Here is a 19,407-nt window from a genome sequence, read left to right as displayed (position 1 = left end):
ATTCTCAGACAGAGATTCAACATGCTAGAAAAGCCAAAACAGCACTGAAGTGGACTGACTAGACTCAACGGTGTGGGATACAATCAAATCTCACAGACAGCCTGACTGCATCTAACGGCGAATCGACGGCTTGGTATGTCCAGGCTTTAAGACACCCGATTCAGCTCATTAGAGGAAATGCAGTTAGAACATAAGGTGAAACAATCCTGTTCACACAAGTGCTGTGTCCCCTCAGGGCTCCAATTTGAGAAGGCAAAAAAAAACAAAAAACACATCAAACACAGCAACCTTAAAACCTGTTTGTTTGGAAGGTAGTTATTTTGCCGCACACACAGACAAAAAACAACAACAACAACAACAACAACAAAGGTTAGGGAGTGGGTTAGTTCCTCCAGCAGAGGTGCCAATCAGACGGACGTACAGACGGAGAGAGATGTGCGTGATTTAAAGGAAGGGTACCAGATAGTGCTCTGAGCTCACCCTGCCCCCGTACTGCAGCATGGGTGCCGGCAACACGCGGCCCGTCACGTGGGCCATCTCGTCACGCACTCTAAACTGGAACTCCTGCACAAAAGGGTCTGCCTCATAGTTGGCACTGCGCACCTGGAAAAGACCAATCGAGGGAAAACAGAGTGAGAGAGTTATGAGACGCTGATCCAGTGTAATCACGCTCTGCATTTCACTGAATGGAATTCATGTGCAGTGAGATCACGATGCCTGAAAAGGTTTTCCTCCTGAATCAACGGAGGCATTTCATAAAAATGTTGACTGAACACATTTGCTTCTGCTTCAATACACAAATGGTTATTTTTAGAACCTCCGGCGAAACAAGGTACATTTTGTTCATCTTTGTCGGCACTGTCAGAACCATTCCGCCCACGTCTCGTCACGCCTCTGTTTGGAAGTTTCTCAGACCTAGAGATGAACAACAGCAACAACTGCTCAACCTTACTGAGTCTGAGATGACTTGTTTTAATATGGAGCTACATTTCAATCAGCCGCTCTTGCTCGAAGTTAACACTGGCAGCCCTCGAAACTCTACAGAGAGCTTCAGGACTAATCAGACACATGATGAAGGGCGAGGTTTCTCCACAGACCTCAATTAACCCTGACCTCACGCCAAAGTAACGTACCTCACAATGAAAGACCACAGATTTCCTATTGCTGTAGTAATAATAAGCTTGGTTGTGGAAACTTGTAGGTTACTAACGCGCTCCCAGTTCTTTGATAGCATGAGCAAAGTATCTTACTGGTGGTCTGGTGAGACACCAAATCAAACGGTGAAGAGAACCCTGTGAAAATCACTGGTATATGTAATGAAGCACAAACAGCAGGTTGTTTTTTTTTTGTTTTTTTACTACTGGTACCAGGGTGTAACACTGCTTTTAAACAGCAGTGGGCGCTCACCAGTCTACTGATCTCCTCTTGTCTGTCTGGTGCTGAACGCGCTGTGGCTTTGATCATGGTGGACGTCTGATTATCGGTCAGTTTCTTGATGCACCTCTGTCCAGCCACTATATTACACACCTGCAAAGAAATTGGAGGGGAAATAAAAAAACAAAAGCAAGCAACAATCAGAAAAGCTGAACTGAGTGAGCTCGTTCTGGCAGGTGCTGGAGGGACGCTTCACATCATGAACGCACATTCGGCCAAGAGTCGCCAGGTTTCTGCTCAAACACTAAAGCCGTGTGCTGCAGTTTTCTGATGGAGACGATGGGCCAGGTAAACGCGCTCGCTCTGTGTCTGAACGCTGATGCTACTCTTGTACCATTCTGTAGCACAATTATGCATCACTCCACTCAACGACCTCTAACTGCTGACGTAGCTCATTAAACTGACTTCAAACAAACATTTCTCTTTTATTTAAACTGTCTGGCTTGTTTAAAAGTTCTGAAAATGTGCTTTTGTGGTTCATCTGTTCTTTAACCCCACTCAGCGTGAGCTTCAAATGAGACTTCTGAAGAAATCAGAGTTTGAAACGGCCATAAAAATTTCATGATCACTGCATCTCGACGTAGAGATCAGCTTTTATAAGTAGTTGCCATGGCATTATAGAAGAAACAGTCCTTTAACAATGATGTCTCACCTCTAGAGGCAGGTAGGTGTGTTTCTGCTCCTGGCCCACCTGCAGGCAGGGCAGGTGAGGGTATTTGAGCTGCAGGTTGTACTTCTCTCTGAAATACTGAGCTACGGTCCGCTCCACTGTCTGCCCATTCTCCAACTGCAAGGGGAACCTGCAAACCATCAGAGGACCAGTTACAGCACACCTACAAACACAGGTGGGCGCCAGCGAGCAGAGGATGGTATGAAATGTTTGGTAAACTTCACAATGTTGGCCTTTTTAACACCGATACCACAGCAAGTTAATCAGCTCCTGATGGTTCTGTGTGTTTTGATTAATCAAAATATTTAAAATAATTTAATTCTGCTGGACACCATGGTCACCATAACACAGCCGATCGTTAACCGTGTCAGTGGTGCTGATTCAGATGCATTACCGTATGTAGATATGTAGTGGCAACTTATGGGATATCTTCGGCAACTTCAACTGTAAATCGGAACTAATCATTTTCGAGTGAAGAACCACATCAGAGAGGGTCTCTGAGCTAGCTGACTCACTGGTGGTAGTGGTGGTGTGGGCAGGGGGGGGTGACACATCAGTAACGGTTAATATTACTTTTCCCCACCCGCCGAAGTGATTCATTAAAAACTGAGATGACGCTTCAGAGGCGGGGCCAAAATGATTCTATTTTCGTGGAAAAACAAGAATTCTGTCTTTTAAATTATGCGATGATTCATGCTCATGACCAGGGACATCAACTAACAAAGCAAAATAATAATAATAAAAACTTTTGCTTTTTGAAAAGCTGTTAAGTTTCTTCAGGTTCTGGCCCTTTGCAGAGCCCCCCTCCGCCCCCCTCCGCCCTCAGACTCCCTGACTCACGTTTGGTGGCTGGCAGGCCGGCGGGTCACGTTACACACTCTGTACTTCCTCCGCATGGTTCCACAGTGCGTCACCTCCACCTTAAGACCTAACACACACACACACACACACACACACACACACACACACACACACACACACACACACAGGTTGGCAAGGTAACATTAATACAGTTCAGTCTCACTCTTCTAACTAAATCTTGGACATCTGAAACTCTTTAGAAGAACAAAACTTTAATTTATGTTAACTGAACAACGTCTTATGCAATCCTCGGTTCGGGTCACGGTTTTGATACAACAATGACCATCAACATATGGGTTATTTGGACTGCTATCAAAGTAGGTTCAGTTACTTCTTATGCATACGTTTCTATTAAAGTAGATACCCAATCCGATACGGTTAACACGCTTAAATGTTGACTCATCTTTTTCTTCACGACTTGTGAGCATCATCTGAAATTAAAATCATGACTTCTTGAGTCACAGCCTCAACTACAGCCAGCATCTGATAAACAATAATAAACGGCTGTCCTCCAATCATAGACCTTCAAAAAAAGAGAAAACGATGATTCACCGGGTCATGTTACTTTCTCCCACTTACTTTCTCCAAGGTCCAAGTTCACGCTCATTACGCTAGATTAGTCGTATTTTCACATGGGCTTTGGTGACGAGTCACACAACTACATGGGAATCGTATCTTAAATGCCCAGTCAGAGAAGGAAATGACCCACAGCTTGGGCAGACACTCGGTAAAGGATGAGTTTTGTTCTCACTGCTGGCTATTTTATGGCAGTTGTTTCAATACCACCTACCTGCCACCACCTCACTAAAGCTCACCTTTGATCTCTTTGGTGAACTTGACCCGATGCGAATCTGTGAGGGGGCGAGGTTGCTCGTCGATGTTGTGGATGTCCAGGACTTCACACATGAACTGAATGACTGGCTGTGCTTTGTAGAAGGCCGTGGCCGACACTGGGTTTTGAGACAGAAAAGAAAAAACAGAAACGTCTCAAAACAAATCATTAATACGAGTCCATCCTCATTAATACCTCCAACAGGCACTGAAGGTATAATCTGCATAATTAGTCACTGAACTAATTACACTAATAAACAGCTGTTTGAGAGCATGATCATTGGGCATGTCTCAGATCTTTGGAAGACCTGAAACAGGAGAAACAGAAGTAGCTAGCAATACCAATCTTGAAATTTCTTCTTCATGGGGGGAAAAAAAAGTTTGGAAGTGATGAGTCAGACCGAATGCGGCTGACAAACAGATGAGCCCCTACACTTTCAACACTTCTGTAAATATAGATGCTGTCTGTACAACAAGGCCGACAAGGCCGACAAGGCCACAGCGCTGCAGGGTTTAGTGATTACCTGTCTGGAAGTTAACCTGAAATCAAAATGTACCTTTTTCACCTCGTTATTTCATAATAAGCCAGATTCAAATCTTATAACTTACAAGACATTATTCAACAACTCTTTTCTGCCTCTAAAGAATTTTCTGATATTCAAATACATCACCTAGCATCAAAAAACTATACAATACCCCTATGTAGAGGTACAGAGACAGACGTATGCATGTCCAGTAGGAATCTACAGTATGTATAATTTTTAATAGTCTGACAGTATTTACATTTAATTAACAACCATTGGTCACTGTGGAATTAGACCTCTGCATTTAACCCGCCCATGCAGTGAAACACCACATACACACTAGTGAACACACACACTAGGGGGCAGTGAGCACACTTGCCCGGAGCAGTGGGCAGCCCTATCCATGGCGCCCGGGGAGCAGTTGGGGGTTAGGTGTCTTGCTCAAGGACACCTCAGTCATGGATTGTCAGCACTGGGGATCGAACCGGTGACCTTCCAGTCACAGGGCCGGTTCCCTGACCTCCAGCCCACGACTGCCCTGTAATAACTGGAGTGATTTTAATCACTTATCAATCTGCATCATGGGTAGTTTTACAGTCTGCAAGTAAAAATTGTGAAGTAAAGTGGCTTCTGTAACTGGCTGGACCTGGAGCTCCTTCAGTAATGACAGTCCTGCTCCAGTCCACCTCATGCTAGCGGAATAACCAAGCCTGCTGACAGACACGGGTGTGCAGTGCTCGGTAATTAAATGAGGGCACTGGGGGGCGACACTGATGAGGACATCTGGGCTACGACTTTTAAATCTGGACCATCTGTGGAAATCTGTGCAAACTACAAAGATATTTTATCACAAAACTCTGTTACAAAACATCCTCCAGTAAAAGTCCCCTGTAGTGTAACAGCTTTAAAGCTATGTGGGCTGAAGCATTATGGACTAAATGTTGAGGCATGTTTGAGCAGCGGCTCTCACTGCCATGTTCTGCACATTCTCGCGTTTTCCCCTGCGCTGAGACTCATTCCAGGACAGCGTGACGATCACCTGATGAGTTGAATCAGGTGTTAAAGCAGGGAAGGTAAAGAGATGCAGGGCACGAGGTCGACGAAACCCAAACAGCAGTGTTGCAGTTTTTCCAGGAGCTCAAAACTCTCAGCAGGAGAAGAGGAACAACTGAAGGCTCTGAGCTTAGAAAAAAAACACATGACCATTTTCTAACACAGGGTCAGACAAGAGGGTCAGGTGTTGCATCACTATATGCTTATACAGGGCGAGTCAAAAGTCACAGGACACCGTTTTATTTTATTTTTTATGCCGCCTCCACGATGCGGTGCTGAAGGTGGTGTTTGTTGCTGATTTTCTCAGCATACGCAATTATAGTTTGAGACGACCCCAGAGATAAAAGTCAATAATAAAATAAAAAATAAAATAAAACCTGTCCTGTTACTTTTGGCTCACCCTGTATATCGGAGAACATCATGGGCATCGTCAGGACTTCGACAACCCTGAACAACTGTACTGATAAAAAACCCTATAAAACATCCAGTGCATATTAGGTGCGCACTGCATAGTAATAAGAAGCTGATTAGATGTCCCACCACTGCCTTCAAGCCTCAGGATGTGATTTTTTGCCCACCCTTAGTCATCCAAAAATTGGACGATGGTGCTGAGAAATCTTAAGCGGAGGAGGGATGATAGTGGATCTGTGTAAATAACTCGTCGTCAACTACTGGCTTTGTGCTTAATTAAGCTTTTATTTAAACGTGGGCCGAGTTGTGACGTGAGCTCAAAGCAAAGCCACAGTTGCTTTCGCGCCCTTTCTGCTCTTATTCACTCCATTATGAGAGACACAATGAGGGCGTAAAAGGGAGCCGCTTTCAGACGGCTGGGCTTTTCCCGCTGCTTGGCAATGAGGGTGAGGGGTGGTGGGGGTTGGACATGGAGCAGCAGGATCAGCCAATTGAAAACGGTCTTGCACTGTAATGAAAGCGCGGGGGAAATTTAAAAAAAAAAAAAAAAACCCAGCCAGACAAAGACAGACAGAAGATCCGGAGCGAGACAGACAAAGCACCGGCCCAACCAGATCACAAACGCACGTCACCGCCAATCACTCGTCACGCCAGAGGGCTGGCCCGCGTGTCCATGGCAACTCTCCGAGCAGTTCCCACACTGTGCTCTTGTCTGGCATTAAGCCCGGACTTATCTGGTGGGCAATGTGATGATATGACATCATGGCACTAGTAGTGCACTGTGACTGGTGAAACTTCAAACCTTCGGTCTTGAGAAAAAGAATTTGCGTGTAAGAAAACTCCCTTACCATCTATGTTGAGCATCATCTTCCACATGGCAGGCCGGACAGACTGATGGAAGCCAAACCACACCTCCCTCCCTCCTCCCAGAGGATGGTCGTAACCCTCTGGAGCCGAAAAGAACGACCGACCCACAGGAGTGTACCTGAAGGAGGGAAACGGTGACAATGAAGGACATGGGGAAGAATGAGAGCACATGCAGGAGCGCTATACGTCGATTACATTCTGGCTCAATTCACTGCCTTAATAAATCGAATAATTTGCCAATTCACACTTCGAAACCAGAGCGCCTGCGGAACCAGAGCGCCTGCGGAACCAGAGCGCCTGCGGAACCAGAGCGCCTGCGGAACCAGAGCGCCTGCGGAACCAGCGTGCATTCTAAATCCATTGCAGCTGAATCACGGCTGTTCGATCCATCAAGCATGTTGCACTGGTAGTTAAGCTCTAATACATACGCAACTTGCACCAAACGGTCACCACCTATCAAACTACGCCCGACATCATCCGTCTGTCAGAACATTTTAACTGCCTCATGAATTTAATGGCCTCTGACTCTAAACGCAAAAGTCTGCTCAGTACTTCTGCGCCCCCTCTCGCGCAGTCACAGCAGCCTGCACCAAAATCATTTTGTTCCCTTCTCAAGTGGCTTGCTGGTTGTTCCGACTTCCTCAGATGCTGCTGCTTTGAACGGAGGTCAAACAGAGTGCCACACATTCCCCCTTCCCAGAAACGAGGCAACAACAGAGCGAGCAGCCTCTCCTGTCAGCAACGTAAACGCAAACAAAAAACTAGTGCTTTCTTCGCTCGGACACACCAGATCATCACGGCCGCTATTCAATCAATTCAGGTGATATTTTAAGTGATACTGAATTAAATAGGGAACACACTGCGATCTTACAGACTTGCACGTTGGTGCGACACTAAATGGCCACAGCAACTTTTCAATTTCCAAATCACTGCAAAATCCTAAGACAGGAAACTGAAATCAAGGGTCAGGTCTGGAGACCTCTGGTCCAGACAGTAGTGCTGGCCAACTGACCGATTTCACCTCCACAGAACTTTCCAATTATACCAAAGTACTGCGATAACGGGTTATCAGGAGTGATAACGATGAACCGATGAAGGTCCTCCGATAAAAATATCTGAAAAGGAGCGGCTGAACTAGTGAACCACACGCCCGAGGCCATAAGAGCACAATGAGGTCCTGTAGCCCGACTTGGTGACGCTCTCTGGGTTTTGTGGCGCTGACGGCAACTTGGCTCTTTAATGTTAACCAGCAGAGCCGTCGACAGGCGTATACAACAGATTAAACCACCCCAAACATAGTTTACAGCACTGCGGCTTCTAAGGCTGGCGACTGACTCTAAACGCCACGTGCTGGGATGAGTCTTAAGCTATAACCTGCCAATGTGTCAGTTAGTTAGTTAGCGGTTAGCCTCAGTATTCTGAGCTGTGAGCCACTGACTTTGTATTGGTGGCTGTTTCACAGGTCCTGTGGCTAAAGGTTACAAACGGACCATACATTAATGGCCCTGACGGTCACCTCTCTCTCTCTGACCTCTGCCCTGTCGGACATTTGAACCACATCAAGAGACAAACAGGAACGGGAACAATCCCACCACTCCAGACTTCACTAAAACGGCCACAGAGGGAGCAGGTGAGCTGTAAACCAATGCTGTGCAACGAGCCAAAAAAAGCGAAAATCACTTGCAGGGCTGTCCTTTACTGAGAAAACGGCAGGTCAGGAAGAAAACTTGCTCAGGCTCTCAGACTCAGGCTTCCAGTGTTCCTCACCCATGTGGTGCAAACCATCTGTGCCAGTTTGTTTACACGGCTCACAGTCTGCTGGAGAACTGACACATCACTGAGCCAGACAGTGGAAGTCTACACTCTACTAGGCGATCAGACAACGTTCATCATCATCATCACGTGTCACTTTTCTACGCGTTTCCTGGACATCAGCAGCGCTTAAAGAGCACCGACCAACTGCGTTTAAATCCACCACAGGGAAAGAGCAAAACCAGTCCTGCTTCATGTGGTGCAACGTCGTGTGTCAACACTGAATATAAATCGCTGTATTAAGCGCTGCTGCTCCTTTTCCGAGAGCTCGAGCGTCAGCGTGCACAGGTACAGATGTGTATTCACTCTAAACGCCTGCGGAGGTTGTTTGGTGGGTCAACTGCATCACAGTAAACTGTCCTGAACTCACCCCCAGCAGTCTCAGGTCTGCTGTACTGGGTCTGTCGCCGGACCCGTCTCACTGCCCTGCTCCAGTTCTCACGCCTGCGCGCTTCGCTGATTCCTGAAGTTCACAGTACTGCTTAAAATCTCACTGTCGACTGTAGTTTGGTGAGAAATTAGCTGGAGCGGTTGAGATGAGCACGTCTGCATTTACTCTGCAGAAGCCATACTTTCAAACTAAGAACGTTTACGAGGACGATTTCCTCCGAGCGCGTTCGGCCGTCCCGTGAAGCGGCGTGAGCGGCAGTAAAGACGCGGTGGCTGGTTTCACAGAGGAAGCCTGCGCTGCCTTCACCCTCCGAGCGCCGGTAGCATCGTGTGATTGGGGGAGGCCTAACTAGCAGGTGGAATTGGAGACGATTAAATTGGCGTGAAAATTAGGTAAACATTTTTACAGGTAACATTACAAAACTGATTTACTGGCTCGCGCAGCTAACAAACAAATATTCTGCCACTTCTCAGCTTTTTACATGCAGTTCAAAATCATTTGGTTATTAATGAGTCATTAATGGTTAATTAATGTTCATTTGGTCACGAGGGAAGGAGAATTCACTTCGCCTCGTCTCCGTCCTTCTGCTCTGTGCCAAGAACTCCAAGCTTCATTCTTATTATGGCTGACTGGAAGCGAGGCCTGCTGTTTGTTTCACAATAACGGATTAATCAATGATGCGATTTATCGCTGCTGAAGCTTGTTAGGATGTCAGCAAGGAATTTGCTGCAGAACAGTAGTTACACCACTTCTGACCACACAGTCACAGGAGAACAGATCACAGATCCACTCAAACAGGGAACATAACTCCACGTTTCAGACGCTGCTAAAGTATATTTGTACATAAGTACATATATATATATATATATAATATAAAAGTATAGGTTGAAAAACTCAAGTGTGCCCTCTTGTGGTGACAGCAGAGTAGTGTCACTTTCCTTGCAGTAGAAAATGCTACAAGGGCTGTCGCTGGAACGTGGAAGTGTGAGACGGTCTATTGCTTCCAAATTTAAACATTTCTTGTATTTCTACGGAGGAAATTTAGGTCCCAATAATTCCCCTCACCTATATTCTTGATATAATGTTATCCTACCCCACTTCACTTTAGTTCGCGAAGGCCCTGCTGAAAGAGTTTAAACAGCAAGACGAGACTAAAAGCTTCTGTGTTTTCTCTGATAAGGCAGTGGGGTGAGCACTGCATTCAGGGCTTCAAGGCTATCCACTATCGCTCGGAAAGGGCACGGGAACGTTACAGATGTACAAACATGATCACAAACAGCAGGGAATTAGAGAGAGCGAGAGAGAGAGAGCAGCACGAGAGAGAGAGAGAGCGCGAGAGCGAGAGAGAGAGCGCGAGAGAGAGCGCGAGAGAGAGCGCGAGAGAGAGAGAGAGAGAGAGCGAGAGAGAGAGCGAGCAGCACGAGCGCGAGAGAGAGAGCGAGAGAGAGCGCGAGCGCGAGCCAGACAGAGAGAGTCAGAGAGAGAGAGAGCTAGAGAGAGAGCGAGCAGCATGAGTGCGAGAGAGAGAGCGAGAGAGCGAGAGAGCGCGCGAGAGAGAGAGAGCGAGAGAGAGAGAGCGAGAGAGAGAGAGCGCGCGAGAGCGAGCGCGAGAGAGAGCGAGAGAGAGCGAGAGAGAGAGCGCGAGAGAGAGCGCGAGAGAGAGAGAGAGAGAGAGAGAGAGAGCGAGAGAGAGAGCGAGCAGCACGAGTGCGAGAGAGAGAGCGAGAGCGAGAGAGCGCGAGAGAGAGAGAGAGCGAGAGAGAGAGAGCGAGAGAGAGAGAGCGCGCGAGAGCGAGCGCGAGAGAGAGCGAGAGAGAGCGAGAGAGAGAGCGAGAGAGAGAGCGCGAGAGAGAGAGCGCGCGAGAGAGAGAGCGCGAGAGAGAGCGCGCGAGAGAGAGAGCGAGAGCGAGAGAGAGAGAGCGCGCGAGAGAGAGAGTGAGAGAGAGAGCGAGAGAGAGAGCGAGAGCGAGAGAGAGAGCGCGAGAGAGAGCGCGAGAGAGAGCGCGCGCGAGAGAGAGAGCGCGAGAGAGAGAGAACGAGAGAGAGAGCGCGAGAGAGAGAGCGCGAGAGAGAGAGAGCGAGAGAGAGAGCGCGCGAGAGAGAGCGCGCGAGAGAGAGCGCGCGAGAGAGAGAGCGAGAGTGAGAGAGCGCGCGAGAGAGAGAGCGAGAGTGAGAGAGAGAGCGAGAGAGAGAGCGAGAGAGAGAGAGCGAGAGAGAGAGAGCGAGAGAGAGAGAGAGCGAGAGTGAGAGAGCGCGCGAGAGAGAGCGAGAGTGAGAGAGAGAGCGAGAGAGAGAGCGAGAGAGAGAGAGCGAGAGTGAGAGAGCGCGCGAGAGAGAGAGCGAGAGTGAGAGAGAGAGCGAGAGAGAGAGCGAGAGAGAGAGCGAGAGCGAGAGAGAGAGCGAGAGAGAGAGAGAGAGAGAGAGAGAGAGCGAGAGAGAGAGAGCGAGAGAGAGAGCGAGAGAGAGAGCGAGAGAGAGAGAGCGAGAGAGAGAGCGAGAGAGAGAGCGAGAGAGAGAGCGAGAGAGAGAGAGCGACATGCAGAAGCTAAGGACGACTCCAGTTAAAACAGCGCGAGGAGTTCTCCGGTTAGAACCTGAACCTTTCAGTGCGTTCACATGGAGCTCAGATGCGTGGAACCCAGTTTGAGATGCTAGAACAGATGTTACAAAGCAGAGAATGAAGGAATCCTGATGTTCATCACTGAGTGGCTACTGTTATTACGGCTGTCCTGATCTCAAAGCCAGAGATCACAGTGACTGGTAGACTGAATTCATGTCCTCTGTGAAAGTTCAAATGAACAGAGCGACCTATAAATTTACTGCATTAGATTATATACACTTTCAAATTAAGTTCACTGACGTCGGATATAAAAGCATCTTCAGCGTGATTTAATTTTTTGTGATAAATATAGCAACATTACAAAAAAGGATCTATACACAAAAAAAAACACTTTCTTTGTAGTTAAAGTCTATAAGGAGGCCATGCACCTAAGACTTTCACTGCCAGTCCACCTGCGTAAATGTGATGTGACAAACATGATCGTCATTTTTCAAGTATACTGCAAATCAAATGTGATGGTCAGGACGTACAAATTGAAAAATTCTGTGAAAGTTATATTGCTAGAGCCACTTTGCAGCCCTGAAGACCGGATAATCGCTAAAAAAGCCAAAAATATGCGTTCAGTATTTTAAACATGCGACTGAAAATAGCTTTCACTCCCAGAGGGGACAGCGGGTTTATCAGGTAAAGCCTGCTGAGCAACTGCACCTTCTCCATCTACTTCACAGCTCCTGCTCAAGAGCTTGCCTGTTCTGAGCTTTGAGCGCGTGAGACCGACTACATCCTGCAGTAGAAGTGAAGACCAAGATCAGGGGAGATCTTCCGCTTACTTCATAGAGGGCAGGTGTCTCAGCACCACGTCCACAGCATGCACTGGGTTGGTGCTGATGGGCTTGTCCAGCTCCAGTGGTTCAGGCATTCCACGCCCAGTCAGCACTTCATGCAGCAGGTGCCAGCTGACCAGAGACACAAACTTGATGGTGACCTTAAACGGTCGGTCTTTCCCTCCCTCTCCTGGCAGCGTGACGTCCAGGTCCACCTGTTGGGATAACAAACGAATAAATAAAAACCAATACGTGCTTTAGGGAACGTTATAAGTGTTTACAGTAGTGACCATCACAGTACAGTAACATCTACATCAGAGCTTCGTCTCCTCATTTCATACTTACGCAAACGTTCTAAGGAATGGACTGAGTGTTTAATGAGGTAGTCAATCAGAACAGAGCTCACTTACATAAATCAGTCTTAAAGGAACAGGTTGGGACATGGTCAGGAGAAAATGTATTCTGTTTATTTAGAGACATAAAGCCACACAAACGTCCCTGAAAGAAACTTCCTCGGGGGCTGTTTACGTATGAAGTGCCTTTGTGAGAGGTGTAAGAGAACCAAGGTCTGGGTCAGACTTACTCCTGCAGGCGCCACAGGCAGTGGGTTGGCTGTGTAAAGGCTTTTCTTCCCATCGTAGACTGGCCTACGATCCCCGAAGATGGTCACCTTAAAGTGCTGCACCATGGAGTCCACCACCTCCCTACACACCCCCATGTCAAAGAGTCACATTAAACCAGATCAAAGCTTGAGGTGCACAGATATGAGAAATCAGAGGCAATGCTGATGATCATCAGTCGCAACATTTCATTCTGAAAAACATCTAGAAAACGTACGAATAAAACACAGACGCCAGTGAAGGAGTCTTTCAGAATATCAGACAGGAGTCTTTAAATACCAGGCTGATATACGCCCGTTATCTCCATCTTTCCGATGCCAATAAATAATGAAGTTATCCCGCATCTCTATTTTAAACTGTCCTAATGAGTTTTCTGTCTAATAAGGGAGAAAAGGCTGCTGCTCTAATACTCCAGCATTTCCCAGCCTAATCTGTACCTGGGTTTTCAGTTATGCTCTAAATGAATAGAAACAAGGCCAAAGCACTGACTAAGTGGTCGACTACACCCAAGCTGTTCATCTGAACTTCAGAGTAAACAGAAGACTTCAGCTGGGGTGTCATATGGATCAAAGACCTCAGCCCTGCCTTTTCCCCACAAACACACCACATACCTGTTGACTCTGCGTGGGCACTTCTCAGGCTTAATGTCAACCTCATAGAGGTAGACGTCCATCTTGGGGATCTCCACCTGGAAGCAGTTGGCCAGCAGCTTGATGGGCTTCCCCATGGTGCCATAGCCGGGCCTCCGGGGCATGGAGAACAGGGACTGGGCCCCAACGGCTCCTACAGAGCAAGAGAGGAAGAGGAAGAAGAGATGAGGGGGTTTATGGTTGAAGTTAAGGTTTGGGTTAAAGCGAAAGTCTCTGGACAACACAGGCAGTACTGCAGCGGACGAGACCACTACCTATTTAACCGGGGAGAATTATTCCCGGATCAGTTGACGGTGAGTACGTAACCGAGGGAGGAACTTCTGATGTCCATTAGCACCTATGAAACTTTGTGAAAGGGGTATTTCCTCAGTGGGTTATCTCAGAAAACATGGACACACATTTCCGAGGAACGAGAAGCAGGAAATTTTACACAACTGCTCAATGATTAGAGCAGTAAACCTGATTCTGCGTCAAAGGACGAGGATGGCTCAAAAGTTTGATGAAAGTCCCAACATCTTGACCTCCAGAGAGACCAGAAATAGGTGAGAGATGCTGGAAGTTGGTTTAATTACCGCCCATAACGGATTACAGACTAATCATGAAGCCCTGGTGTAAATGATTAACATGTGGAATATAACTTAACCAGCCAATCAGCAGCCAGGGTTTTGTACACAGGCTTGGCTCACTGAAGCTGGTAAGAGTGATGACAGCGGTAGTGAAACCTGGTACTGAACGGAATTTTTCAATACGCTGTAGTGCTGAAGTTTTTCAACGGTAACCATAAAAATATTACATTTCAATATTCAGCCCCAGCTGTGATCATCACTCAGTACTGGCAGGTTCATTTCCATATCTGAACACAGCAAGTCCTGCAGTTATGAGGGACTGACGGCTGGTAATGGTTTCCTGACACGGAACCACCCACAGAACGAGCTCTGAACTTTCCAGGCATGTGGAAAAAACTCACTGTGAAGGAAGGGGAAAGAACACGATGCCTCGCAGAGACAGTCGAGCTCAGCAAAACAGCAGCCACCTCCAAACACTTACGCTGCAGGAGGAACGCGGAGCGGCAGCCACATGCAGACCGGAACAACGCGCCACACGGTTTCATACACGGGTCACGAACCCGCGATCTGTGAGAAACTCAATCTCTTTACACAATAGAGTCTAAACACAATACAATAAACACTTAATTCTACAATCCTTCACTGCAGATAGAAAACCATCAGAACCAGAGCGCCGTCACAAAGAAAAACACAGGAAGTATTTCAGCAGGAATGACCAACTCTCCCACTCTTACTGAGAGAGAAGCAGCGTTTAAAACGCGCAGCATCATCATGCAGAGCAACTAACCCATCCTGACTCACAGAGAAGATCGGTTTTAATCTCTGAACTTTCTGAACCGGGTAGTCGCGACATTCCTGGATCCCACACGCCCCGTACTTTCTTCAACAGATAAACCCGTCTGCGTTCCCTGGACGATACTGAACCCTGCAAGCCCGTGTTTTGCTCTCAATATGAGCGTCATATCAGCTGATCCTTCAACATGAAGCAGCAGAGAGATAACCACACGGAGCTCAGAACGTGCTGTAGAAAGCATGCCGTCACACCTCCACCCGTCACACCTCCGCCACGTCTTTCTCGTAAACAGAAACCTCCCCGACATCATTCCAGGAAGGCAGAGAGAGGCCGTAGAGAAGGTTTCACTTGTGGCTCAACCCAGCAGTACACGCCGAACTGCCCTCAGAACCAGGGCAGGACTTTCTTTAAGGGACATTCGCTGAATGGAATAGAGGAACATTCATATTTTATATTCCCAAAATATTCAAAGACATTTTAACTTGACCTCAACTGCAGCAGCAGAGCAGCTCAATGTCACCAGACAGGGATGAGCGAAGAGTGATAACGACGTTTAATTAAAACTCATTAAATTACATTTAGAAGCTTAACTCTTACACGATGTAGCGGGATTTACAGGACTTCCGCCAGCACTCGTAGTCACACGTGGGGATTTTTGCTTAGGCCGGTCACAATCAGGAAACTTTACACGCCACTTTTAATCGCCAGGTCAATAATTTCAGTAAATAATCTGTCTGCTTGTGTTCACCGCACGCAAGTATTACAGTCCACGTCTAAAGTGTCCGTTTCCCCGTTATGCTTCCCAACTGTCACCGCTTATTAGCTTCCAAGCGAGGGGGGCTGTGAATTTGTCTTATGTTATCCACAATTAGATTAAAGTCCACATAACGACACATTCACACCTACTCAAACACTATGGACATAATCTATAAGCTTTGTTGAATGTTCACCACGCCACCCATGAAGACCCCCATCAACAGAAAGCAAATTCATTCGTTATCATATCACAGCCACAGATCCGCTGCCGTCTCAGTTACTGTCACTATGTTGTTGTTGTTGTTACTGTTATTGCTGCTGCATTACATCATTACACAAAAAACCCAGTGAGATAACGTCACGCGGGTATTCACCATTACAGCAGCACCCCCCCCCCACGCCTACTCAACACCAGCCACAGAAAGACCGCGAGTGAATCAGAACCCCTTCATAGGGACCCGCTACGTGCCTCTCCTTCAAGAGAGCAGCCAAGTCCAAAACAAGCCCTGCTCAAAGGGCCGCCGCGCTGGCCAGCTCAGCGTGAGCCAGCGCTCCTGTTTACGGGTCCGTCAGGAAGCCGACGGCTGTTCGTTTTCTTTTTGTTCCTCCGGCGGTGGTCTCCTCAGGCAGAAGGGGGTCACGCCGTCTCAACCCCGCCTGTCGTTCACACTCCGCTGAGAGAACACGGAGGGTCTGAGTTTTCCAGACGAGACTGAATGTTCCTACACGGTCAATTGTGATGGAAATGACCACTGCACTTTAAGAAGACTCAGACATCCCACTCGCAGTCCCAGAGTCGGTTAAAAAGCCCGGCACATGCTGGAGAGGCTAGGGCTGCGTCTGGAACCCAACACGTCCTCCCTGCTTACGCTGCTCTACTCCAGGGATGCCGCACAATACTTGGAATAACATTCAGAGCTTTTGAAATCTTTTATTACAGAGAAACAATCCCACACGTTCTCTAAACCAGAGAACTGGGAGACGGCTCTGACTGTAAACCTGAGTGCTTGGTCTTTAGAGCTGCAGCACAGAGTTGGAGAGAAGCCCGTATTACAGGGAAACACCATTATGATGGAACAGGGATATACAGCAATACACTTCTGCCCACATTTGGGATTAAGTGTAGTATTTTACAGGTTCTTACAGACTGTGGCCGATACGTTAGTGGGCCTAATGCTCATTTCATTTAAGATCATTATAACAGGATTTGCTATTTAAGGCTCAACTCCTCCCATGAAATTCTACAGAATTTCAAACATACTGGCATATTGTCTGGGCTTGACCTCGAGTGGGTCAAGGTCGTTACGTGCAGCTTTTCCGCTGAAGGCCATCAGGACACCACTACTTCACTTCGCCGTGTTACAAGCAATTCAGTGCCATTTCAGTTTAGATCCGTTACAGAAACGAGCGGATTCTGTTAATATTCCCAGATCTGGTACCAGATCAGCGCTTCAGCAGCTCTCAGCTCTCGGACACGTTCAGCTACAGGTGGAAGAGAGAGAACAGATTACGGATCGAGGAAAGAAGGAGGCAGACGGAGAGGAGGAGAGAAGTCAAATCGCCTTCTTTCAGTCACTAGATCAACTCAGTCATTCCCACCTTTCCCTTTTCCTCTTCTCACTCAATGTTTTTCCTTCTTCTCTCCTCCGTCTGCCCTCCCTTCTCTCTTTTCGTGCCTCTTTTCCGCTCCTTATTTTCCTTCCTTCTTCCTCTGGCTCTTCTGCTCTTCCTCTCTCTCCCCCTTTCTATGTTTCTCTCTTTTTCATCTCCCCCTCTCTTTATCCATTTTCCTTCACTGTCTCGCTCGCTCACTCATGGTCTCAGGGTCGAGCTCCTTCTCCCACGTACGCCCCCTCACCACCACTCTCACACACACACACACACACACACACACACACACACACACACACACACACACACACACACACACACACATCAGAGCTCACAGAGGGGAAAAAGCTGCCCAAAGCACCAAGGCCACGGACATGAAAAAGGAGAAAAAAGCGAGAGATCAGAATCACGCAGGACAGAGAACCTCAGTCACCTCCGCACATCACCCCTTGAGAACATCTCACTCACTCACTCACTCACAAACATGAGCTACAACACAAGCTGCCGTTCAGACGTTCATTCAGGTTTCCTCTCCTGAACCCGCGGCGTTTTCGTTCCCACGTTTCTTCCGCTGTGCGGGCAGTTAGAGCAGAAAGACTCCGCGGTTTTATATCAAAATCCCAATCTGAAACATTTCTCCCTGTAAACGTCATTACATCCCACATTATTCAACACGAGCGGGGAACTGGGATAACAGAACTGGCATTCCGGCCTCAAGCCCAGGAAACAGATTCAAACTGAGGTCACTGCATCACAGGCGTTCCAATCACAGCCTATTGCTGAACCTTTCACACCTGTGCCGGAATTTAAATGAGCCCGAAATGAGCCTGAAACGATCCCAGCACTGCTGCGGTTCACGGTTCAGATTAGAAATGTGTAAAGACGTGGCAGGGAGGCGTCCCAGCAGGGCTCATACTTCATCACAGTTACTGGAATTATCATTTAAACTGCATCCCTAAACGCCACGACCCCGAATTCAATGCTGAGCCACGTCCTCGGCGTTCCCTTCCTGAAGGAGCCGGTTAGCTCCACCACTAGTCACGCCCAGGACACGACTGACAACTTCAACACGAACCGCTTCGCCTTAAACGCTAAAAAAGCACAACGTTCGAAATCTCTCCTCACGCTAGGGAGGGACGAGGGACGAGGGACGGGGGACGGGGGACGCTGCGGATTAGTCCTCCAGAAACGCAACACACAAGGCGGATGCTTGTACCGTGGTTTCGGTCTCGGTTTCAGAACCGCACACACACACACACACACACACACTACTGACTCCTCCAGTATAGCGCGCGCACACACTACTGACTCCTCCAGTATAGCGCGCGCACACACTACTGACTCCTCCAGTATAGCGCGCGCACACACTACTGACTCCTCCAGTATAGCGCGCGCACACACTACTGACTCCTCCAGTATAGCGCGCGCACACACTACTGACTCCTCTAGTATAGCGCGCACACACACACTACTGACTCCTCTAGTATAGCGCGCGCACACACTACTGACTCCTCTAGTATAGCGCGCACACACACACTACTGACTCCTCTAGTATAGCGCGCACACACTACTGACTCCTCCAGTATAGCGCGCGCACACACTACTGACTCCTCCAGTATAGCGCGCGCACACACTACTGACTCCTCCAGTATAGCGCGCGCACACACTACTGACTCCTCCAGTATAGCGCGCGCACACACTACTGACTCCTCTAGTATAGCGCGCGCACACACTACTGACTCCTCCAGTATAGCGCGCACACACACACTACTGACTCCTCTAGTATAGCGCGCACACACTACTGACTCCTCCAGTATAGCGCGCGCACACACTACTGACTCCTCCAGTATAGCGCGCGCACACACTACTGACTCCTCCAGTATAGCGCGCGCACACACTACTGACTCCTCCAGTATAGCGCGCGCACACACTACTGACTCCTCCAGTATAGCACACACACACACTACTGACTCCTCTAGTATAGCGCGCGCACACACACTACTGACTCCTCTAGTATAGCGCGCGCACACACACACACTACTGACTCCTCTAGTATAGCGCACACACACACACACACTACTGACTCCTCTAGTATAGCGCGCGCACACACTACTGACTCCTCCAGTATAGCGCGCACACACACACACACACACACTACTGACTCCTCTAGTAT

The 19,407-nt window shown here is 48.0% G+C and overlaps 1 protein-coding gene across 2 annotated transcripts in view; it reads right to left on the bottom strand.

Moving 5' to 3' along the window:
• The window catches only part of LOC108413244 (protein argonaute-3), a 41,383-nt gene that overhangs the window by 11,415 nt on the left and 10,561 nt on the right, over nt 1–19,407 (bottom strand). The window contains exons 2-10 of one of the 2 annotated variants that reach the window (XM_017685664.2): nt 13,470–13,641; nt 12,822–12,942; nt 12,245–12,453; nt 6,633–6,769; nt 3,781–3,915; nt 2,945–3,032; nt 2,087–2,234; nt 1,408–1,527; nt 460–603 (exon numbers count right to left, since the gene is read on the bottom strand). In XM_017685664.2, the coding sequence (XP_017541153.1) occupies nt 460–603; nt 1,408–1,527; nt 2,087–2,234; nt 2,945–3,032; nt 3,781–3,915; nt 6,633–6,769; nt 12,245–12,453; nt 12,822–12,942; nt 13,470–13,641 (1,274 nt within the window). The remainder of the gene's footprint in view (nt 1–459; nt 604–1,407; nt 1,528–2,086; nt 2,235–2,944; nt 3,033–3,780; nt 3,916–6,632; nt 6,770–12,244; nt 12,454–12,821; nt 12,943–13,469; nt 13,642–19,407) is intronic. The other variant, XM_017685666.2, reaches the window with a different exon arrangement.

Source organism: Pygocentrus nattereri, chromosome 24 (genome assembly GCF_015220715.1).
Source record: "Pygocentrus nattereri isolate fPygNat1 chromosome 24, fPygNat1.pri, whole genome shotgun sequence".
NCBI lineage: Eukaryota > Metazoa > Chordata > Actinopteri > Characiformes > Serrasalmidae > Pygocentrus > Pygocentrus nattereri.
The sequence above is the reverse complement of the archived record's forward strand: the minus strand, read 5'-3'. Positions and strand labels throughout refer to the sequence as shown.